This window comes from Pristis pectinata, chromosome 6, assembly GCF_009764475.1.
Source record: "Pristis pectinata isolate sPriPec2 chromosome 6, sPriPec2.1.pri, whole genome shotgun sequence".
Taxonomy (NCBI): domain Eukaryota; kingdom Metazoa; phylum Chordata; class Chondrichthyes; order Rhinopristiformes; family Pristidae; genus Pristis; species Pristis pectinata.
This window is the reverse complement of record NC_067410.1, coordinates 28,445,583-28,467,762: the sequence shown is the minus strand read 5'-3', so window position 1 is coordinate 28,467,762 and position 22,180 is coordinate 28,445,583. Positions and strand designations below refer to the sequence as shown.

Here is a 22,180-nt window from a genome sequence, read left to right as displayed (position 1 = left end):
ACTTGAGATCAGAATCAAACATGAATCACAGGAGATGATTGGCAGCAGCACTAACGACCTGTGCCACTGACTACTGTCAATGTCTCCTCCTCCTACGTTAGATTCTTGACTTAGGTAAAGGCTAAGAAAATGAGATGACACAGTCAATGACCACACCAATCTCCTTGAATGGGAAAAACACAAAAAAGCATCAATTAGTGATGCTGATAAAGAACTTATTGTGATACAGAACCTGTTTACCTCCAAGGAGTGAGAGCTATACTTGTTTCCCAAAAACATGGACAACTGAAGAGTTACGGCACAATTCAAAAAACTAGGAAAAAAATGTACAAGAATTCAAAACATTAACAGATATTCTGGTGAACAAGAACAAAAGGAGCTAACAACATTGAGCATGAAAGAAATCAAAATCACAACAAAAACACTTCATCAAGAAATAAAAATGTTTGTTAAGAGCTTAAAACATAGTAATGAAATAAATTAAGGAAATGACAAATATGCTATGTAATGTCTTCACATCCATGATTACAACAGAAGATAAAAACCCAAACTCTAACCCGTCCATAGAAACAAATTTCCAGATCAGAGACAGGGACCAACCATAATCAATCTAAGGATAGAGTCATGGAATCAGAGAGTCAAAGAGTCATACAGCACAGAAACAGGCCTTTCTGCTCAACTCATCCTTATTGATCAAGGTATTTTCCTGAACTTGTCCCATTTGCCTGCATTTGGCCCAAATAACTCTAAATCTTTCCCATCTACGTACCTGTCCAAATATCTTTTAAATGTTATAATTGTACCCACCTCTACCCACTTCCTCTGGCAGCTCCCTCCATATACTCACCAATTATCATGTCCCCTTTAAATCTTTCCCTTGCACCTTAAACCTAGTCCCTTTAGTTTTAGACTCCACCAACCTGGGAAAAAGACTGTAACCATTCACCTTAGCTATGCCTCTCATGATTTTGTAAACATCTATAACGTCACCCCTCAGTCTCCTTAGCTAAAGGGAACACAGTCTCAACCTATTCAGACTCTCCTTATAGCTCAAGCCCTCCAGTCCTGGCAACCTCCTTGTACGGTAACCAGAAGTGCACTCTTGGTGCGGTCTCGCCAACATCTTTTACAGATGTAAGATGACATCAAACTCTTGTATTCAATGCCCCATCCAAAGGCAGCAAGCGAGCCATACGCTTTCTTCACCACTTTGTCTACCTATGTTGCCACTTTAAAGGAACTATGTACTTGGACACCTAGGTCTCTCTGTTATACAACATTCCTCAGTTCCCTGTCATTTACAGTGTATGCTTTGCCCTAAGATGACATCAAACTCTTGTATTCAATGCCCCATCCAAAGGCAGCAAGCGAGCCATACGCTTTCTTCACCACTTTGTCTACCTATGTTGCCACTTTAAAGGAACTATGTACTTGGACACCTAGGTCTCTCTGTTATACAACATTCCTCAGTTCCCTGTCATTTACAGTGTATGCTTTGCCCTAAGATGACATCAAACTCTTGTATTCAATGCCCCATCCAAAGGCAGCAAGCGAGCCATACGCTTTCTTCACCACTTTGTCTACCTATGTTGCCACTTTAAAGGAACTATGTACTTGGACACCTAGGTCTCTCTGTTATACAACATTCCTCAGTTCCCTGTCATTTACAGTGTATGCTTTGCCCTAAGATGACATCAAACTCTTGTATTCAATGCCCCATCCAAAGGCAGCAAGCGAGCCATACGCTTTCTTCACCACTTTGTCTACCTATGTTGCCACTTTAAAGGAACTATGTACTTGGACACCTAGGTCTCTCTGTTATACAACATTCCTCAGTTCCCTGTCATTTACAGTGTATGCTTTGCCCTGCTTTAACTTCCCAAAATGCATAACTTCGCACTTGTCCAAGTTAAATTCCATCTGCTATTCCTTGGTCCACTTTTCCAGCTGATCTGTTGTAGCCTTAACTGTCTACCACACCACCAATTTTGGTGTCATCCGCAAACTTACCAATCATGCCACCTTCATTCTCGTCCAAATTGTCAATAAATATGACAAACAACAGGGGACCAGGCACTGATCACTGTAGCACATCACTGGTCACAGGCCTCCAAACTGAAAAACAACCTCCACTACCATGCTTTGACTCTTTCCACCAAGCCAATATTATATCCAGTTGGCTAGCCCACCCTGGATCCAATGTGATCTAACCTTCAGGACCAGTCTACCATGCAGGACCTTGTCAAACACCTTGCTAAAGTTCATGTTTACTGCCTTGCCCTCATCAATCCTCTTGGTCACCTCTTCAAAAAGCCCAATCAAATTTGTGAGATACAGTTTCCCATGCTTAAAACCATGCTGACCATCCCTAATCAATCCTTGCCTTTCCAAATACAGATAGATCCTGTCTCTCAGAATCTCCTCCAATAACATTCCCAAAAGTGTTGTTAGGCTCAGTGGTCTGTAGTTCCCCAGCTTGTCCTTGCAGCCCTTTCTAAATTAAGGTATAACATTAGCCACCCACCAACCTTCCGATGCCTCACCCACGGCTAAGGAAAATACAAAAATTTCTGCCAGGACCACTGCAATTTCTTCCCTTGTTTCACACAACATTCTAGGATACACTTGGTCAGGGCCCGAGGATTTATCCACCTTTACATGCCTCAACATCGCCAGCACCTTTTCTTTCATAACGTCAATATGTTTCAGGACATCACTTTTGTCTTTCCCAAATTCCCAAGCAAAGCAAAGGATCCTCAGTACCAACTACTTCTCAGCTCAGAGTTTCAAAGGAAATACGTGAGAACATTGGAGGTTCCTAAACCACAATCTTTCAAAGTTCCCTTGATATAGGAACATTTTCTCCCAAATTGGAGTTGTGTAGCAGTGGACCAAAGAATGGGAGAAAAGCTTCTTGATCTATTTCAAACCACAGCAATCTGGGCTGAACCTCAAGGACCATCCTGTCAGAATGGCAAACTGATTTACAATAAAGGTGTTATTACAAGTTTAGTATCTACCACAGGTACAAAACTTACATGATTTACATTGACATTTTTCCCTACCATATGCACAATAGAATGAGTTGTTCATGTGCATTTGCAAAAAAAAAATTCTTTATCTTTATCAAGCTTGTGTTAGTTCTCTCAATTCTGAATTAGAATATTGTAGGTTCAAGCATATCATCAAATAAACTACGCAGATAATTCGGTACGTTACTGAAGGAGTACTGTATAGAGTTGAAGGCTTGAGTGAATGAGACATTAAATGAAGCAATTAAATGAATGAGACATTAAGTTAAGCAATTAGAAGTGAAGAACTCTAAGGATGACATGAAGAGTAAAGCATCTTTCTTAGTGGTCTGGCCAGCATTTTTTTTTCAGGCAACAACAGCAAAAATAATAGGTCCAATCTACTCCTTAAATGCTGGCAGATTAACTAACAGTGACTTCCTAACTCAGGCTGAAGTCCAGCAAACTGTTGTTCTCAGGACACCTCTTGGAGTCCAGTGGTGAAACACAGACTGCCTGAGTCTTTGTGAAATCAATGGGAAGAAGCAGCAAGGATGGACTGGTTCAAGTTAATTCTCCTTCCATTTGATTTCATTCAGTTGTTTTAAAAACATTTAATTGGTTTTAATTGTTTGGGAGTTTTCTCAGTGTTTTAACTTTTTAAAATTTATTTGTTATAAAAACCTAAGAAATTGAAGCAGGAGTAGGCCATTTGATAATTGTGCCTGCTTCACCATTCAATAACATCATGGCTGATCTTTTACTTCAGTGCAACTTTTCATCACTACTCCATATCAGCTGATTGTCATAATATCCAAATACCAATTAATCCATGTCTTGAATAAACACAGTGACAGACTTCCACATTCTTCTGTGGAGAATTCCAAAGATTCACCACCTTCTCTTTCTCCTCATCTCTGTTGTGAATGGCTGACCATTTATCATGAGACTGTGACCACTGGTTCCAGACATCCCAACCAGGGGAAACATCAACTCTGCACATACTCTGTTAAGCACAATAAGGTTTTTGTATGTATATGCTCAGTCTTCTTAATCACTCCCTGTTTGACAAACCTCTCAGAAATCAGTCTTGAGAATCTTTGTTGTACTTGTTCTTTTACATATATATCCTCCTTTAAGTCAGAAGGAAGGATTTGCGTTCAATATTTAATTGGAGCAAGAAACTACTATTCTTGACCTCAAATCCTGTTACAATAAAGGCCAACATAACATTTGCCTTCCTAATTGCATGCTGTACCTGAATGTTGACTTTCAATGATTCATATGCAAGGTCATCCAGGTCCCTCTAAACCTCAACTTCTTTCAATCTCTCATGATTTTGAAAATTCTCTGCCTTTGCATTTTTCTACCAAAGCCAATGATCTCACGTTTTTCTTCATATCGTCTTGCTTATGCACATAACCAGTTCATGTCACCCCGAAGCCTCTCACCGTCCTCCCATTACCAGTTGTCCCCCAGCTTTGTATTATCAGCAAGTTTGGATATATTACACTTGGTCTCTCAACCAAAACATTGATATGGATTGTGAACAACTGGGGCCTTGGCACCATCTCTGTGGGACTCCCATTAATCACAGACTCCCAACCTTAAGATTACCTGATTTCCACTCTGTGTTTGTTCATTAACCAATCCTCAATCACTGCCAGTATATTACCCCAACAACATACACTCTACTTTTGTTCAAAAATTTCCTGCATGGCACTTAATCAAAACCCTTTTCAAAGTCCATATAGATCACTTTAACTGGTTTGCCCTTATCCATCCTGCTGGTTACAATTTTAAAATTACAAAAAATTTGTCAAACAGGATTTCCTTTTCACTAATTCATGTCGACTCTGATCAATTCTGCCATTATTTTCTAAGTACTCTGATATCACTTCCAGCATTTTCCCTACTTTGGGTGTCAGGCTAAGTGATCTATAGTTTCCTGTATTTTCTCTCCCTGCTTTTTGAAATAGTACAGATACATCATCCAGTTTTCCAATCTGTCGGTAGCATTTAAGAATCTGTGGAATTTTGGAAGGTGACAACTAGTGCGTCAACTACCTCCACTTTAAGCTCCTTCAAAATGGGTCATCATGTCCTGTGGATTTATTACCTTTCAGATCCATTAGTTAATCTCATACTAATCATTTACTAATGCAAACTTTTGAGCTCTTCATTCCCTATAATTACAACTTTTTTAAAAAAACAGTATTTAATTTTCCACAATGCCTGAATGTTTCTAAACATGTGTGAAAACCAAAGACATTCATCAGCTGCCAAAGAACCCGACAACCGTGCTCAGAGAGTTCCTATGTTCTGCTGGATCTTTCTGATCATCCGTGAACCAATTTTGCAGCAGAAGACTGCACCTGGGGGCTTGTTGTTAAAAGAGTGTACTCCAAGGACAAGCAACCAGCAAGCTCAGGCAGCCTGCCGATCAGCAGAGGATCCACCCTGCTGCCGTTATCTAGTCACTTCGCTCGTGGAACCTTTCTGTTTAGTGAATTAGCTAACAGCTACATATAGTACATTACAATTAATGCACTTCAAACATACTCTAGTGGAGACACAAGACACTACAGATGCTGTCATCTGGAGCAAAAAACAAACTGCTGAAGGAACTCAGCAGGTCAAGCAGCAGTCCTCACGCAGGGTTTCAATGCAAAATGTCGACCATCCCTTTGCTTCCACAGATGCTGCTCGACTTGCTGAGTTCCTCTAGCTGTTTGGTTTTGCAAACGTACTCTAGTGACTATGTAACATATTGGGACTTCTTCAAGATGTGAATGATAACAATATTCCTTTCTTTTTTCTTATCCTATTGATAAGATCTGGAATAAAGAAAGACAGTGGCCATTTGTTAACTGTAAGGTAAGAGTTTAAAAATTCTAAACCCTCCTTATCCACTCCCTTGGAATATATATTCTAGTCTCTATGGTTAATGTCTTCTCACTTAGATGAGTTAGGGTTCTCAGGCAACTCAAAGTCCTGATGACCATGGGCAGTTGTTTTTGGGAAGCTATGGACCCATACATGCAAAATCATATGTTAAATGAACACACATGTTGTGCATTCTCCTATTATTGAATACAGGACAATTATAAAATGATGCCTTTTAGGCAGGCATTGCTGGTTTTGCACTTAACAACTGCTTCCTTCTTACTTGAATCACCTTTAAGTTTTACATCTTGTACTTCTGTTTTTTTTTAAATTGCAGTTTGTTATATACCAAATCGAATCTGATTTCAATTTACTTCATTTTTCATTCTTCTTCTGTATGGATTGCTATCCAGCACACATCCATCTAATTCCAGAAGCAAAGCCATCCATTTGCTATTTACAGAACTCATTGAGAGTCCAAGTGCAGCTTTACAATAGTATATAATACATCTGCAAGGAGCAGATAGCTATATTTTTGTCATTCGACAATACAACTATTTCATTATTGAGCTCAGCATTTGACAAGAATAAAATCTGTCATTATAAATTATGGGAAAGAATGGTAAGAAAGAATGGGAGAAAGGATGATGCTGGGCCAGTAATTCTCAGGGGTGGGATAAAACTGAAGACTTCTCTTTAAAACAAATATTATGAGATTTCAATTGAAAAATTCACTGATCTGCATCAAGGCAAGTGCAAGGGCTAAAATCCTGGGTGGGTTACAGAGTCATGGGAGTTATGCAGCATGGAAATAGGCCCTTCAGCCCAACTTGTTCATGCTGACCAAGATGCCTATTTGAGTTAGTCCCATTTGCCTGCATCTGGCTAATATCCCTTGAAACATTTCCTGCTACATTTAAAGCCAACCTAAAGGGGAGGTGCACTGAGGCTACAGCAGGTGCTGGTATTTTGAAGGAAGTGAATCTGACCCATTGAAGAATGGTACAAATCCAAGGCACTTGGATGCAACACTGGAGATTTGCTGTTGAAAAGTCAGAGGGATGTACTGTATCTCCTGGGGACCAGGTGATCTCAAGACACAAATTCAAAAGGCAGCTGGAATAGAAACTGCCAGATATCAATACAAGGAGCCAAGCCATTAGATTTGAAGATCTAGTGCCACAAAAAATTCATGCCTCGTACGTGGTCAAGGTCAGTGAACACACTTTTAAATGCCATATGCCAATAACTGAACCACGAGTCTCATAAAGTGTTCAATTCACCACAATCCCATGACTCATCACCCAAGAATCTTTATCAACCAGGATTCAAAAAGGATAAATGATATCGTCTACTACTGTGAAGCCAGAGACCACTAAATGATCCAAAGTTCTCATTTTCACCTTTGACTAAAAGACATTGTAATCAATTCTCTTTGCTTTTAGCATTGCTCTAAGTCTCACACTCACATTCTGCAGCTTGCACATTCTTCTGACTATTCAATATGACAACTATATCATCCAACTGTTGTTTAACACTCACTGACAGACTTCCCTTTCTCTAGCAGTTCAAATGCTACCAATAGCAACTAATAGAAGATGAACTGTGACCCTCAGTGGCACCCATTAGTGAGATAGTTGTTCGTGGCAGGATTCAAACCTCCTGTGGTTACAATGTCCTCATCACATTCAATGTTCTTTTCAATTCTGATACTTTTCTGATCTACAGCTGCAGATGGTGCAGGTATATACCCCGAATTTCTTCTCCCAACTACACCTTATCATTTTCAATGTGCCTTCCTTCTTTCATGCACCCAAGAAATGCAAAGTGGCCAGGCCATGCAGGAACAGCTCAGAGCCAATGATGAGAAAAGACACAGACTGACGCTTGCAGCCAACAAAATAAATACTGTTAATGTTCTAAAGTTGGAGAAAAGAGGTAGAAACTGCATAGAATGAAACACCAAGTATGAGTGGCCTGTAGCTGGGTAGGGAAAAAGGATATGCAGAAGGCTCAGATGAGGACTGAGCTATAAGCGCTTTGAATACCTTTTTGATGCAAAGTGAATAGATGCTTTAACCAAAAATAATTGATTGCAATGTATTTTAGTCAAGGGTGAATATGAGGACTTTGGATCGTTTAGTGGTTTGTGGCTTCACAATTAAAATGCAGCAAATCGATCAATAGAGGGTCCTGCACCACAGTCCTGTAGCTTTTAGGGATATACACATTTCAGCATAAGAATGTAACCTGCTGAGCAGCAGAGGACCATCTTGGATGCCCACCTGTATTAGAAGATTCAGGGCAGTCAAGAAGTCATGGCATACAAAAAGATAACACAACTGTCAGCTAATTGGTCCAATGTGGTACAGTAAAATTGTACCTGCCAGGATCACGTGTCTGCTTTCTTTAACAGAAGTGTTATGAACCTGATTCAAAAACTTTTTTCTCACCAAATTGGTTTACAGTACCAATCATTTAAAAACCCATCAACATGCTTCCTTCCTATGAACTTATAAGTATTTTCTTGCACTTCAAATTAACTAGATTTATTCAATCATTTAAGTAGATGACAGAAAATTACAAGAGACAATAGATGCCCAATAATGGAAAGTGAGGAGAAAAGCAGGGTAAAGGACTTGTATTTACATTCACCTCATGCTGTTGATGACCAGAAGTAGGCCATTTATTAAGTTTACATAAATCCAAACATTAAAATCTAATCTTTTTGTTTCCATGTTGGCTCACCTTGAAATAGCATTGTCTGGCTAAAATCACTTCGCAGATCATTCTGACATACAGCTTGAACACGAAACAGGTAGAGTTTATCCAGGGAAACATGATTGATAATCGCTTCCTGTGTTAAAAATACAAACAAGCAAATTACATTATAATTTAAGTTATAAATTGTAGATGTAATTACAATTACACACTGTAAAAACCTCCAGGCAACAACAGGCAAACTTTGATGATTTTAAATACAACCTCTACTAGGCTTCATTAGTTGGGGTTCAATCCAAACAATCCCTTTAAATACTTGCAAAAATAGTCTGAGCAAACACCCGTTTATTCAAATAAAAATCTTAGCTAGTGGAATCCAATTATTATTAATTTGTGAAGTTAGAAAGATACTTAAAATCTCAATATAAATATGGTCTGGTCCAAAGTCATTACCTTTCAGACACAAGAGGTTAGATTTATGAATACATATCAATGTCTTTTGTATACTGATTAAACAGCAATAAAAATAACATACCAGATGAATAATCAGGTAATTTACTGTACAGCTAATAGTATCCAATTTTGAGCCAAAGCATGCAAGCTTTTCAATCATTTCATCAGAAATTTTGACAAATTGTCGTAATAAGACTATTTTGGTTGAATACAGCTGTCTCTATCTAAAGGCAAATCATGGTTATATAGCAAATACATAGTGAGCAATGACATCTGGTTTTATACAATACGCTGAACATGAATGGCATCAGGCGAAGTTCCAACACAAGTCCATGTTGTTTGAAGATTGCCCTATCCAGGAAAACGTGTTGTCATATTTTTTGCCCAATAGGGTCTCTGCAGCTCACATATTGGAGCACGACAGCCACTTGGCATGCCAGCTAATGGTGGATTCCCATGACAGCTATTAGCAAGATAGTCTGAATGCTTATGTGCATGGAACATCCAAAACTATGTCAGTATTGAGTTCAGAGTTGGCATGTTACATTAACAAAGACTGGTGTAAAATATTTCACAAATATTTGCCAATAATCTTGCAGCATGTTGCCAAATTCAGTCTAACTCTTGAATACGTAATTGAAAACACTGCACAATTCCTAATGTTAATGAGTCCCACTACATCAAAATTTCAAATGCCACTCAATGATTGCCACCTTCATTAATGCTCCTTGCAATCAAACTCCAAAGTTACAGGAAATGAAAACAGATGACAGAAGAATTTCTAAAATAAATGGAAACTGAATCCTAAAATAGCTTCAAGTTTGCTTGAAATTTGTCCTCAAGTTTTCTTCTCAGAAGCTGACCCAACATCAATAGCCTTAGGACAATTGGGCATGCTCCTTTGATATTTTTTGTGCTTTGTGCATTCCAACAGAGTGTGAAAAGATGGAGAGAAAGGAGCTAAAAATAAGAAAACATAGAGGGGAAATAACCCAGTTACAATGTTGTTAATCACTGCACTCAAAGACACAAATAGCACAAATGAATCAAGATGCTCATTTTAGCTTTAAATTGCATACTTAATTGATGATTGGAACAAGGGCATACTTTAACTTGTTAAAATACATTATGGACCTGGTGGCTGTTGGAGCCATGTACTCCTCATTCCCATCACACTTCTCAAGAAAAAAACCTGCCCCAAAATATCTCTAGTCATTGAAGAGGTAGTTTCCAAGAGCTTCCATTCTGAAACCTATCATGCAGTTTATGATGATCATTGCTGACTGTAATTCACAAAACATTTTGATGTTATCATACAGTGGAGAATTTCTAAGTTTATGTATTCTAGAGAACAGTTGTGAATGATCTTCAGGAAAGTAACTGGTTAAAGATGCTCTTGAAATAAAATCTTAAGCTTATCAACCTTCTCGCAATTATGGTACAATAGGAAATCTCAGAACCAAGTGCAAGAAATAATCACCAAGACAGTCCACCTTCTCCATGATGAGACACATGACTGTTCAATAGCATTGAGTGCAAAATTCTATTTCACCCAACTGACCAATTCCATTACATACTAAATAGGTTTTACTAAAAAGTGCTGCAACAATTGCTTTGGCTTTGATAAACTGCTTGCCTGTGTAACAACAACACAATCTTATTTACTCCACAAGGCCACAAAGGTCTTAAAGTTTTACCCTTAGTGTAAGTAATAACAGTCTATAAATTGCGCAATTTTCTCACATGGGTCCATAATAGAACATTCAATTATGTCAGCTGCTCTATTCAAATCAATTCATCAAATTTTCCCCAGTAAAAATAATCAAAAGTTAGCAAAATGACATTTTTGTGCCACCATCTTCCCATGTGATATATATACTGCCAGTTCTCTGTTTAATTTAGATAAGCATCTGTTCAAGAATAGCCAATTATGACAACGGAGAACACAGCAATACATCATTGTATTGACTGTTTTGATGGATTCCTGAAAGATTTCATAATATGCATCATCTATTAGTGCAACCCAGATAACAATATTTTTGAATAAATTGAAAACAGAATTGAAAATGAAAGAAAGAACTTCAAGGATAATGAAAAGATGAAATCTGATTCCATTACACAGAATGCCAATCCAAGGACAGAATGAGACACATTGTATTCCTGGATTTTCTGTATACTATACTATACTAATGTAATGAATTTTTTTAAAAGCAAAGGTTTGTATTTATCTGGTGTATTTCATGGATTTCTCAAATGTATTATATCCAATGCATCTTAAGTGTAGCCACTGTTGTACTGTAGGACACTTGGCAGCCAAATTGCCACACTAAGCTCCTACAAACAGCAATGTGTTAATGACCAGTTAATTGTTTTGGTAATAGTTGGTAAGGAATGAATAGCAGTCAGAATAGAGGTCCGAAACCAGTGAAAGGCCCTTGCGCTTCTTTGAAATTGCCTTATAGGATCTTTAAAAAAATCCAGGAAAGAGAACAAATAGGGCCTTCATTCAAAATTTCAGTGAAAGGCCGCACCTCCAGTTACGCAGCACATCTTCATTACTGCACTGGAACGTCAGTCTAGATCTTGGGCGTCACATTCCCATTGTGTGACTTGAACCCACATCCTTTTAACCCAAAGGTGAGAAGGGTACAAACTGAGCATCAGATGACAATTTTTCAATAAAGAAGAAAATAATTTAAATTTTCAATAAAATACTAGCAATGCTGATAAATTTCAAGACACAAGAAAATTGAGCCAATTTAATGCAGAATTTATTGGAAATAATGTAAATGAAAAAGCCTTGCAAATTTCAAAAAGAAACAGAAAATGTTGGAAACACTCAGCAGGTCAGGAAGCATCTGTGGAAAGAGAAACAGTTAACTTTTCAGGTTGTCAGACGAAGGGTCTCTGACATGAAACGTTAAGTTTCTCTTTTCACACATGCTGCCTAAGCTGCTGAGCCAGTCCAACGTTCTCTGTTTTTATTATTGGAATTAATAGCCATAATATTGGTTCCTGCTATTGGAGTACCTCAATTTTGCTTGGTTACATTAAAATGGAACATGAGTATTTGCAACTGTCCGATTACTTGAAATTCCATACCTTGCACTGATAAAATTGATTACAGGATTTAATTTCTTGCAATTCTCCCAGACTTTCCTTTATTGATGTAATCATTACATTCAACCATTCTTATTCTGAATAATTTTGTTCATAGCATCCATTCAACCTCCCAAACCTGGAGTTTTCCATTGATGGTAATGGGAATTGGGATCTTTCGGCAGTCATACTGACCCACCGTAATTTCTTTCATATATATTCATGATATACAGGAAGTAAAAACAATACCTGATGGCTATTTTGTTTTGCTTACTAAATTGTATTCAGGTGTTCGGTGAAACCTGAAAGAGCAGAGTAAACATAAAATTTTATCATCATTCACGTTTTCAGTAATTCGGCTTCATTGCTAACATTGGAGATGCCTATCAGCTGAATCAATTGGGGAGGTGGGAAAGGCTGTAGCCAGAGTGAATGGTTGCTGCCACTCAAAGCTCTAAAATTAAGGTTGGTGGCATTCTCCAAAACTATAAGAGAGTGGGCACCTGGAGTAAAATTCAACCCCCTCTCACTGCTGGCCTGATCACTAGAGTTGTCCCATTTAAGTTATTGGTATTGCTACATGTTTCCAATCTCATTTCACAGGCGTTCCTTCAATTCCTCACATAAATCAACTATAGGCCCAAAAGCCATCTAAATTTCCAAGAGATAAATTACCTGTTTTTCCATTATTCAAAAATCACTTACTTTGAAGTGATGTAGGAGAGAGCAGGGCTTCAAGGTTTACTGGCTACTTGCTTGTTTACCTTCATGCCTAAATTCTGAGCTATTAACACATTCATATTGTGTGACTATATCCATGAATTCTATTTGAACTGTCAGAATCCATGAATTATTCCTTCAGATCTTATCAAATTGCTCCCTTTTAAACTCCACTTTTCCAAAGAGTACAGAATGCATACGCCTTGCATGCCAGCCAAGCACTGCTTTATTCAAAAAGACATTCTAACAATCTTGACAGGAGAAGCTGCTGCCTGTCTCTCGAGGGATATGCTGAAGAAAGTGACAAGTTATTGATTTGTAACCACTGGTTCTACCATATTTAGCACCAGCAGGAATCAAACACTGCAGAAAATATTTTGTGTAAAGATATGAACAAAATATCATGATTGTAGAATGGAGACTGCTGGATATTAAAGTAATATTTATAAGACCATAGTCCTGCATATTCATTTGCTTAATGAAATACAAAAGAAGTACCCAAAATACCTAGGATCTTCTGTCTACTCATTTGCTGTTGAACAGAGTCCCTCATCTGAAGGCATTTTAGCATCCTTCAGATGAAGAACTATGTTGTATATTGGTATTATATTGTCATCCTCAGTGCACAAATCTTCCTGTATAGTACAGAGAACAGCTGCATGTTCCCAAATGACTCTCCATATGTGCTGACTGAACCACAGTTGATTCCTCAGTTTCATTGGTTTCCACCTCTCAGATCCATTTATAGGACCTGGATATTCATTTGAACCACTGGTTAATGAAATATAAAAGAAACAACGAACTACTTAGTCTGTGTCACAATCTTCTGTCTACTTATTTGCTGTCGAATCGGGGGCAAATTGAATGCCTGTGGCATTCACTGAAAGTACACTAGTGAGGGTGTTTTTTTTAAAACCAGGTCTCAAACTTTCATTTTTGTTTAAGGGTTCTGATCTCCAGCATCAACAAGGTTAAAGATCCAAGCAAGTCATCACTGAGATTGAGATTCTTGCCATAAGGCACCACAAAGTTATAGTAGGGATAGTCATTCTGGCATCAAATATGAATTTATCAAAAAGATTATGCAGAAGAAAAACTGTAACCAAAAGCCTATTAAAGAATTGCTGTTGTTACATGATAAACAGTGAGTTGATTATTACTCGTTGTTCTCTTAGAGCATCTCTTGTGGCTAATTCAATACTTTTCACTAAATAAGTATGTTATCCATTTTTCTTTCAAGATGTAACATCTTATACTATTGGCAATGCCTTCCATTAATGTGTAATATCCCTCTGGGCCAGTAAGAATCATTGAGACTGATGAAGGGTAGATTAACCTATGCTTCTGTCTCCTTCAGGCTGGTAAATTTCTCCTCTCTTCTGTTGACACCATGAAAATACTAAGTAAAAAACCTTGGACCAGAAAAGTACATTTCAATGCAATTGACATAAATCAGTTGAATGGAATGCTAGACCACAAAACAACTGATATAAAATTTTTGTTGATATAGAAATGAATAGCTCCCAGATCAATCACACTGCAAGACAAATTGTCCTTTCCTCTCCTTTATTCCAAAATAAATGTATTCCTTTTGTGCAAAACAACAGAACTTTTGCTTTCAGTGCAATTCATTTTACATTTAATTTTACACAAGCAACTTACTTATGAGTTATTCTGTACAATTAGTTTGTTTTCAAAATCATCTTCCATAAACATTTGTGCTCATTATAAAAATGTATTTTAAAAGAAAAGTTTTATAATTTCATTTACCAAATGCCTTCACTTGAAAAGAAGAGATCACATAAAATCATAGCTGAGGTAGTTGGATTGTGAGTGTGAGAGTGTTAATGGACAGTTGTACAAGCACATGGATGCTAATATTCTGGCACAATGGCCAGTCTGTTTATGATGGCTAACTGATTACTAGCTCATGTAGCAACCAGCAGTTCAGGCAATACAATAACTCCATTATTCAAGTACCCGCTTATAAAACTGTGCTACCAGCTAATTAGCTTAAGTAAATTTAATTGTTAATTTTCTAATTATTTCATTATTCCCAGAGAAAATAGTTCTATATTGGCTGAAGTATGGTCTGTTTCCCTTGCTGATGACATTTGATCCTGAATTAATTGACGATATTCCTGCAGCAGCTAGTACTTAACTCTGAACTTTTAATAAATATAAGTGTTCAACAAAAGTAAAAATAATCAGAATCAGAATTGGGTTTATTATCACTGACATATGTTGTGAAATTTGTTGTTTTGCGGCAGCAGTACAGTGCAAGACATAAAAATTACTGTAAGTTACAAAGTTTAATAAATAGTGCAAAAGAAGAATAATGAGGTAGTGTTCATGGGTTCATGGACTGTTCAGAAATCTGACGGCAGAGGGTAAGAAGCTGTTCCTGAAATGTTGAGTGTGGGTCTTCAGGCTCCTGTACCTCCTCCCCGATGGTAGTAAAATAGTAATACCAATGATATTAAGAATCTTATCTTACATGATCCTATAAAAATAAGTTATCACATTAAAACAATGACCAACTATCTAACTGGTTGTATACTAATATGGAATATTTTGGCAAAGAGAGTTTGTAAGTCTTTGCTTACCAGTAAAACAAAACCAGAAATATTTAGGTTAGACCTATCCACTGATGTGAAATTCAGTTTCCTCCTACTCTCTTGCCCTAAAGCATGAGGAAAAATATCAAACTGACAAAATGGGAGAGTTTTTTCCATTTTGGAATATAATCACCAACCTGCAGGATTAGGGAGGTCTAGTCATTAAAAGCAAATGCAGAAAACCTGATCTGGCAATAGGCCTAGCAAGAAGGGAGGAAGCAATTTGCAAAATTTGAGTAAGGCTAAAGGGACTATTATTATTTCTGGGCCAGAATTTGCAGTAGCAGTGCTGTTCATCAGATTTCCCCAGCACCCTTCAGATTGAAGAAATTTGGCCCACAAAATTGCTGAGAGTGAAAGCTAATGACAGAGTAGCAAAGATAACAGAACATCTGGGACCTAAATGAATTAGACAGCTGCACAGCACATCTCATCAACAAATGAGATTTAAAATTTGGAAAATAGCAGGAAGAGATGAGGGGGAGGGTGAATTAAAGGGGGTGAAATCAATGGATCAGATCTTGCTGGGCCAGTTCCTTCTCGCCAGAACTGCTGCACATGGTCTTGCCTGTTCTGGATGTGGAGACCCAATCTTGCTGGTCCAAAATTTCCTGGACTCCAGCACAATTGTCTGCATGGTGATAGGGGCTTAATTGCTTGACAGATGGCAAAGTCCCTTCTCAGACTTTATGAAACCTGGGAGGGTAAACTAATGGTTTAATTTTCTCACATTCAGAGACATAATGTTTATTGCAAATCAACTAAGTAAAAAAAAAATAAAAATTCTTAAAATAAAGTTAACTAAATAAAAATCAAAACATAACTAATTAAAATTCAATCAAAATAATTAAAAAGAAAAGAAACTCTTTTTCTCTTAATCTGCATCTCTACAATCCCGACGGAACCTCTCAGGAATCTCTGAATCCTGTTGCTGTCAGTTAAAAGGCTAAATTCTAGTGGTGCTACTTAGGGCACTGATTTGTTATAGCGTTCTTGGTCCTTCAGCCTGAACATTCATGGGTACTTAGGCCCTGTTCTTTGACCGTGTTGTACACAGCCATGCCAGGAATCTGACTTAAACTCCTGCCTCCCAACAGCTATTCACTACTGTGACGGGAATCTGTTGTGAGTCCCTACCCTCTGCAGGAGCTCTCGTAGCAATGAATTGCCCACGGCTTGGTGTGGAGAAGCTGCCTGTGAAGCCCAGTGTTAGGCCAGGTGTGCAGTGCATCATTCATCACTGAGATGTGGGACTCTAGATTGCTCCTTGGCGAACACTGTGAGTGAGGCTATTATTGGGGACTGGCAGTGGCTGCTCCATGTGTTGACAGACCACCCAGATCACATGGACTCTCTTATCCCCTCCAGCTGGATGTAATGATAGAAGTTGCTGTCTCCACCTCTCTGTTTGGCTGCACAGCTCTCCCCAGCTCAGTGATTTTTCTGCATTAACAACATCTGCTGCTGGCCTTTGAGCTTGTTACCACAGAGAAATCTCTGGGCCTGGGAGAGAGGAGGAGTAAGAGTAAGAGAGGAGGAGCTGGCAGCTTCCATGACATCCGATAAGGAGATGATGGGTAAGACTGTATGAACTGCACTCATGAAGCAGATTCTGTCAGTTCCCAGCAATGGCCCTACTCACAGTACTGGCCAGAATGGAGTCCTGAGCCACTGACCTGTCACAATGCTCACCCCAGCCTGTACAACACCAGCTCTCACAGGCAGTCTCTCCACACTGAACCATGGTGTGATAGGTTGCTGGATTTATACCCAGTTTACAACGCAGCATTGTACCGTAACGGGGGGGCAGGGGTTCACGCCAGGTTCACAGCACTCAGGTTCCCAGAACAGCAGCAGGGATGGCAGGAATTTGTACCAAGTTCCTGCTATAGTAATGCTGCCAGTAACATCTCTCTGTATATAATGGTGCCACTTAGTGTTGACTTCATTAGCTCTCTCATTCCTGGAAATGCACGCTGCATGCTGAGTGAGGTACATACATTTAAACTTTAAAAACCCCTCTGAATTAACGAGAATATACATCTTACACCTCCAAGTTTTGTGCCTAAAATATCTGCAGTGGATATAGTTCACACCTACCTTTCAAACACAAGAAACACACAACATTCAATGGAGGTCACTGATGATTTAGGCAGTAAAATGCTGTTTTTGAAAAATAATGACAGATTGACATCACTTGCACTTTTCTTGGCTAAAGCTGCTATTCAATTTACACATAAAAAAGTAGGGAATACCAATAGCCTCGCCAATACTGGGATGGCTTAATTAGCACAATATATACATGCCATCTGCATTTTCCAAGTAATTGGGTAGCCTTCTTGCCCATGCTGGGTAGTGACTACTAATATAATTTTTTTTGGGTTACGCTGGCTCTTGTAAATAGAACTGAAACTGCCATGCAAGGTTTGTAGGGAGGATAAGACATCAAGGTTTTCTGTTTTAAACAGGGACTCCCTAATACTATTAGAGAAAATGCTGAGGGAGTTGTCTCCATTTTCTCAGATCTAGTTACATGGTCATCTTCCTTTGATATGCGATCTTCACCTGGTGCTTTATCTCCTGTACTTTGTTCAGCAGAAAATCTCCTTGATATTGGCCAAACAACCACCATCATCAACTGAGAAACTAGAAATGGCCAATAAGTGCAGACTTGTTAGATATCCCAATCATAAATATTTTAAAAATTCACTGCCATTTTAATGATCTTAGCTTGACCATTTAGCAGTTGTCCAGATCTATGGCTTTACTAGGCCAATTTTATGTTTTCCTGAGTTGTCAGATGTTTTTAAAGTTTATTATCATTTCTGATTTTAATGTATGTGCTACATTAAAATAACATGAACTAAGTTTTAGAAGTTAAATTTATGGTTGCTAAAAATGATACTTCAGTCTGTCGATACAGATGTCCCCTACGCTTGGAAGAATGTACATGCATACATCTAGGGCCCAAGCATTGATGCTTCAAAATTACATAGTTGGAATTGGTACAAGACTGATGGAGTTCAATGCAGTGCAGGTTATCACAGTAGTAGTCCCATCCAATCACTTCCCTTTGCATTCTAATGCTATATCACCTGATATGGTGGAGATATTTAAACATGACATTCATAGAGTCTTTCATATTTCACTATGATCTATGGAGAGTGCCATGTGGGGACAGGTAGCACACATGCTCATGAAACCAAATTTGAAAACTCAGCCAAGTGCTAAATGCATCTTCATGCTTCATAGGTGGGCAGAGTTCAGCAAGAATCACTGCATTTCCTTTACTGTGAACAAACTGATCCAGACTCTTGCACAAAGGGGAAACTTACCAGGTTGTGATCATTCTTTTTGGTGAATGTTTGCTCTTTTTCCCCTTCATCTTTTGTCCAGCTATAGGAGATTAGATAATTTATAATCGGAGGGTGGTAGATGGTTTCTGGTCTGTTCCATGTGACAAGTAAAGCAGACCTGTTCACAGGTTGCACGGTCATATTCACTGGCGGGCTACTGCACACTGTAAGGCAATAAGAAACACATGACCCATTTGGATTATCACCAAACACTTGTCCTGCAGCCAAAACTCCGCCCACCTTACAAGAAAAAAGTATAGCAATGAGATGTCTGAAATGCAGTTTCAGAATGGACTGCATTAACCTTGAAATGATGAACTTCTCAAATCCTACAACTAAATATTTTTCATCACTTTCCATTTATAATAGCAATCAATATAATTTATTGCTTGATAGGGGAAGGAAACAATGTTAAAACACATATTATCATAATGTGTGTGGTGCATGCTCTGTGTAAGAATATAAAACATTTGAAGCTCACCATTTGATATATCAAAGTGAGAATGGGGTGTAATGCTTTCTGGATTTACTGAAAATACCACATTTTTATATTCTGAAGTGGTGCAGAAATGGCAGCAGGCTCCAAGGGTCAAACACAGATTTTTCACAATGAATTATTAAGTCACTTTGGGAGATGGGAGTTAATTGGAAGTGAACTTAATATTATAAACTTAATTGGCCTAGATTGTCCATTGTAACAGCCACGTGACAAATTCTGCTTTGAATTAAAACACAAAAATTAAACAATGATTAAGTGTTGACATAACAACTGACAATTATCACCTTTCATACAGTGAGCTATGTTCTGTTTTTTTTCTGGTATTTTGAAAAGAAGATTCAAGGAAGAAGGAATTCACCAAGCTTTTATAAATTCCTATATGTGAATAGATTTAAATAATGTATTCAAACATTTGTATTTTAATAATTTAATTGTATATTTTAAATGTATAGCAACATCACATAAATAAACACATCTCTGTGTATTAATTTTCAAATTTGTTAATACAAATTAGCCATCAATGTAGAGCTACTAGTTGGATTAGTTAGAGGATTTTCTTCTCTTCCCTTGTCAGTTTATCACACATTATCTCATCGTCCAAATTCTATGCATTCAACCACCTTCTTGGCCTCTGGCAGTACCTTTGTACAAACAAGGTGTGAGAACATTGAGGTTTGGCGTCCAAATTTGTTCAGGCCAATAAGCAATGATGTGATTCTCTCCAAAACCAAATTAGTAACTGCATGTGAGGAATTACAAACTTCCAAACTATTTCTTTCTGCTTTAAAGTAAATGTTTTCTCAAGGTTTGGAAACTCATTAAGCCACAATTCTGGGTAAAGCTACTTCCTGGTTTTTTTTCAAAGGCGAAATGATATTGTAGTTTCTGAGCAGCATAAATGGGATCACCTCTCCACTCCCTACTTGCTACAACCGAATGTTTGTGACTTGCTTTGCCCTTCCTCCAAATCTCATTTCCAAACATATTTATAGTTGGAGTTGGGGAAAGGGGAATGAGGTGAGAGAGGACAGGGAGGTTTCACTTTCTTATTGGTACATGGATTTTGAAACAGTTTTTAAACTTGATTATTACAATGAACATGCTGGGCCAAATAATCATTCAATATATTTTTGTTAAATTAAAAATACCTAACAATAAACACCCAAAGTTGCTGAATAAATTAAAAGCACAACTAATTCATTACACCTGCAAACAGAAAAGCCAGATAAACATTTCCCATGTACAGTAAAACATTGATAATCTAGCACCCTTAGAAATTGGTGATGCCAGATAGGCAGATTTTCTGGACTATTAGATATTCCTTGTAGTAATATCCCAAAACTCTTTAAATTCACTTTTTGCTATATGTGATAGAGTAGCATTAGAATTTTTTTAGTGAACTCAGTGAGTTTAAAGGGAGTGTGAGAAAAGGACACCAATGAGATTAAAAGGAGCACTGGAAATAGCACCCAGGTGACTTTAAAGGAAACATGGGAAATGGGGTCCTTGTGTCTCTAATAGGGAAGGTGGGAACCTAGGCCTTGATGTGTTTCAAGGAAGCCCAGGAACTATCGCCCTGGTGAGTTTAAAGGGAGTGCAGGAAATAGGGGCCCAATGAGATATTGAGATTTCAGAACAACTGGATCGAGAATTATCAAAGTTTTGCCGTGGAATTGAAAAATGAGTTAAATTTCAATCAAGATAGCTAAATATAGCAAACGCTATAAATCTGAAATAACAACAGAAATGGTTGGGAAACATCTGTGGGGAGAGAAACACTTTCAGGCCAATGACCTTTCTGTGAACCTATGATAAACTAAGAGCTGCAGAGGAGCATGTGAAAAGGTGCAAGAATGGAGATAAAAGCTACTGTAATATTAACTTACATTGTGAAGGACATAATCCAAAAGGATGAAGTGGAGATTTTGTTTCACAGAGTCATACTTGGGCCCCCTTTGGAATATTCAATTCAATTCTAATTAGCAGTCTTCTTGGAAGATAAATTAAAGCCATGATAAAGATTCACCAGAATGATGCTGAAGCTGAGAGTAGGGTGCAATAATGTGGCTGCTGAAGAAGAAGCTAATCATGGTATTTAAAAAGATCAAGATGATTTGACAGAACAAACACAGATCAGTGGGAAAATCCTTACATCACACTTTGGTTTCTTAAAAGTAAAATAAGAAATATTTTTATAAAAAGCTTATCAAGTGTTGCATCTATTTAACATTTTCAGTACTGAGACCTGTTGATTTTTTAAAGTTAACGTTATAGAGGAAGATAGAACAAAGATAGGTTAATAACACCAACGGACAGATCAGCTTTAACTGAACTGAATGGCACAACTTCTTCAAGGAGCTCAATGGCTTGTTTCTACATTCCCACTTCAGAAAGGCAATGAAAAGAACATGAAAACACCTAAAAATTGGTAAAGTAATAAAAAAAAATCCAAGTCCAAAAATGTAAAAGGGCCATTGGTTAGTGAAAATATACACCATGCAAACTCAGCAGATTTCGAATAATGTGAATGCAAGAAATAAATTTGAGTTTATTGAGTCCTAATAGGATAAGGAAGCCTTAGCTTGCATTCTTCACCATCACAGCCTTTCCTGGATCTGCACAAAATATAACATCACTTGGTTCATTTATACAGGAGCAAGTTATTTCCATGATTTTATTTTTAATGATTTGGTTATTGCAAAACCTTTGGAAGACCAAGAAATTGGAGGTGAAATTCTGGTCAGCAGATGGCAGTGTGAGATTAAATATTGCCAATAGCATCCAAACTTCTCATTGTATTCACCAGTCAACATCAAT

General features: G+C 37.8%; 1 protein-coding gene across 1 annotated transcript in view; it reads right to left on the bottom strand.

Moving 5' to 3' along the window:
* The window catches only part of LOC127571346 (receptor-type tyrosine-protein phosphatase gamma-like), a 536,499-nt gene that overhangs the window by 114,954 nt on the left and 399,365 nt on the right, over positions 1-22,180 (bottom strand). The window contains 2 exon segments of the mRNA XM_052017635.1: positions 8,646-8,754; positions 18,844-19,028. Of these exon segments, the coding sequence (XP_051873595.1) occupies positions 8,646-8,754; positions 18,844-19,028 (294 nt within the window).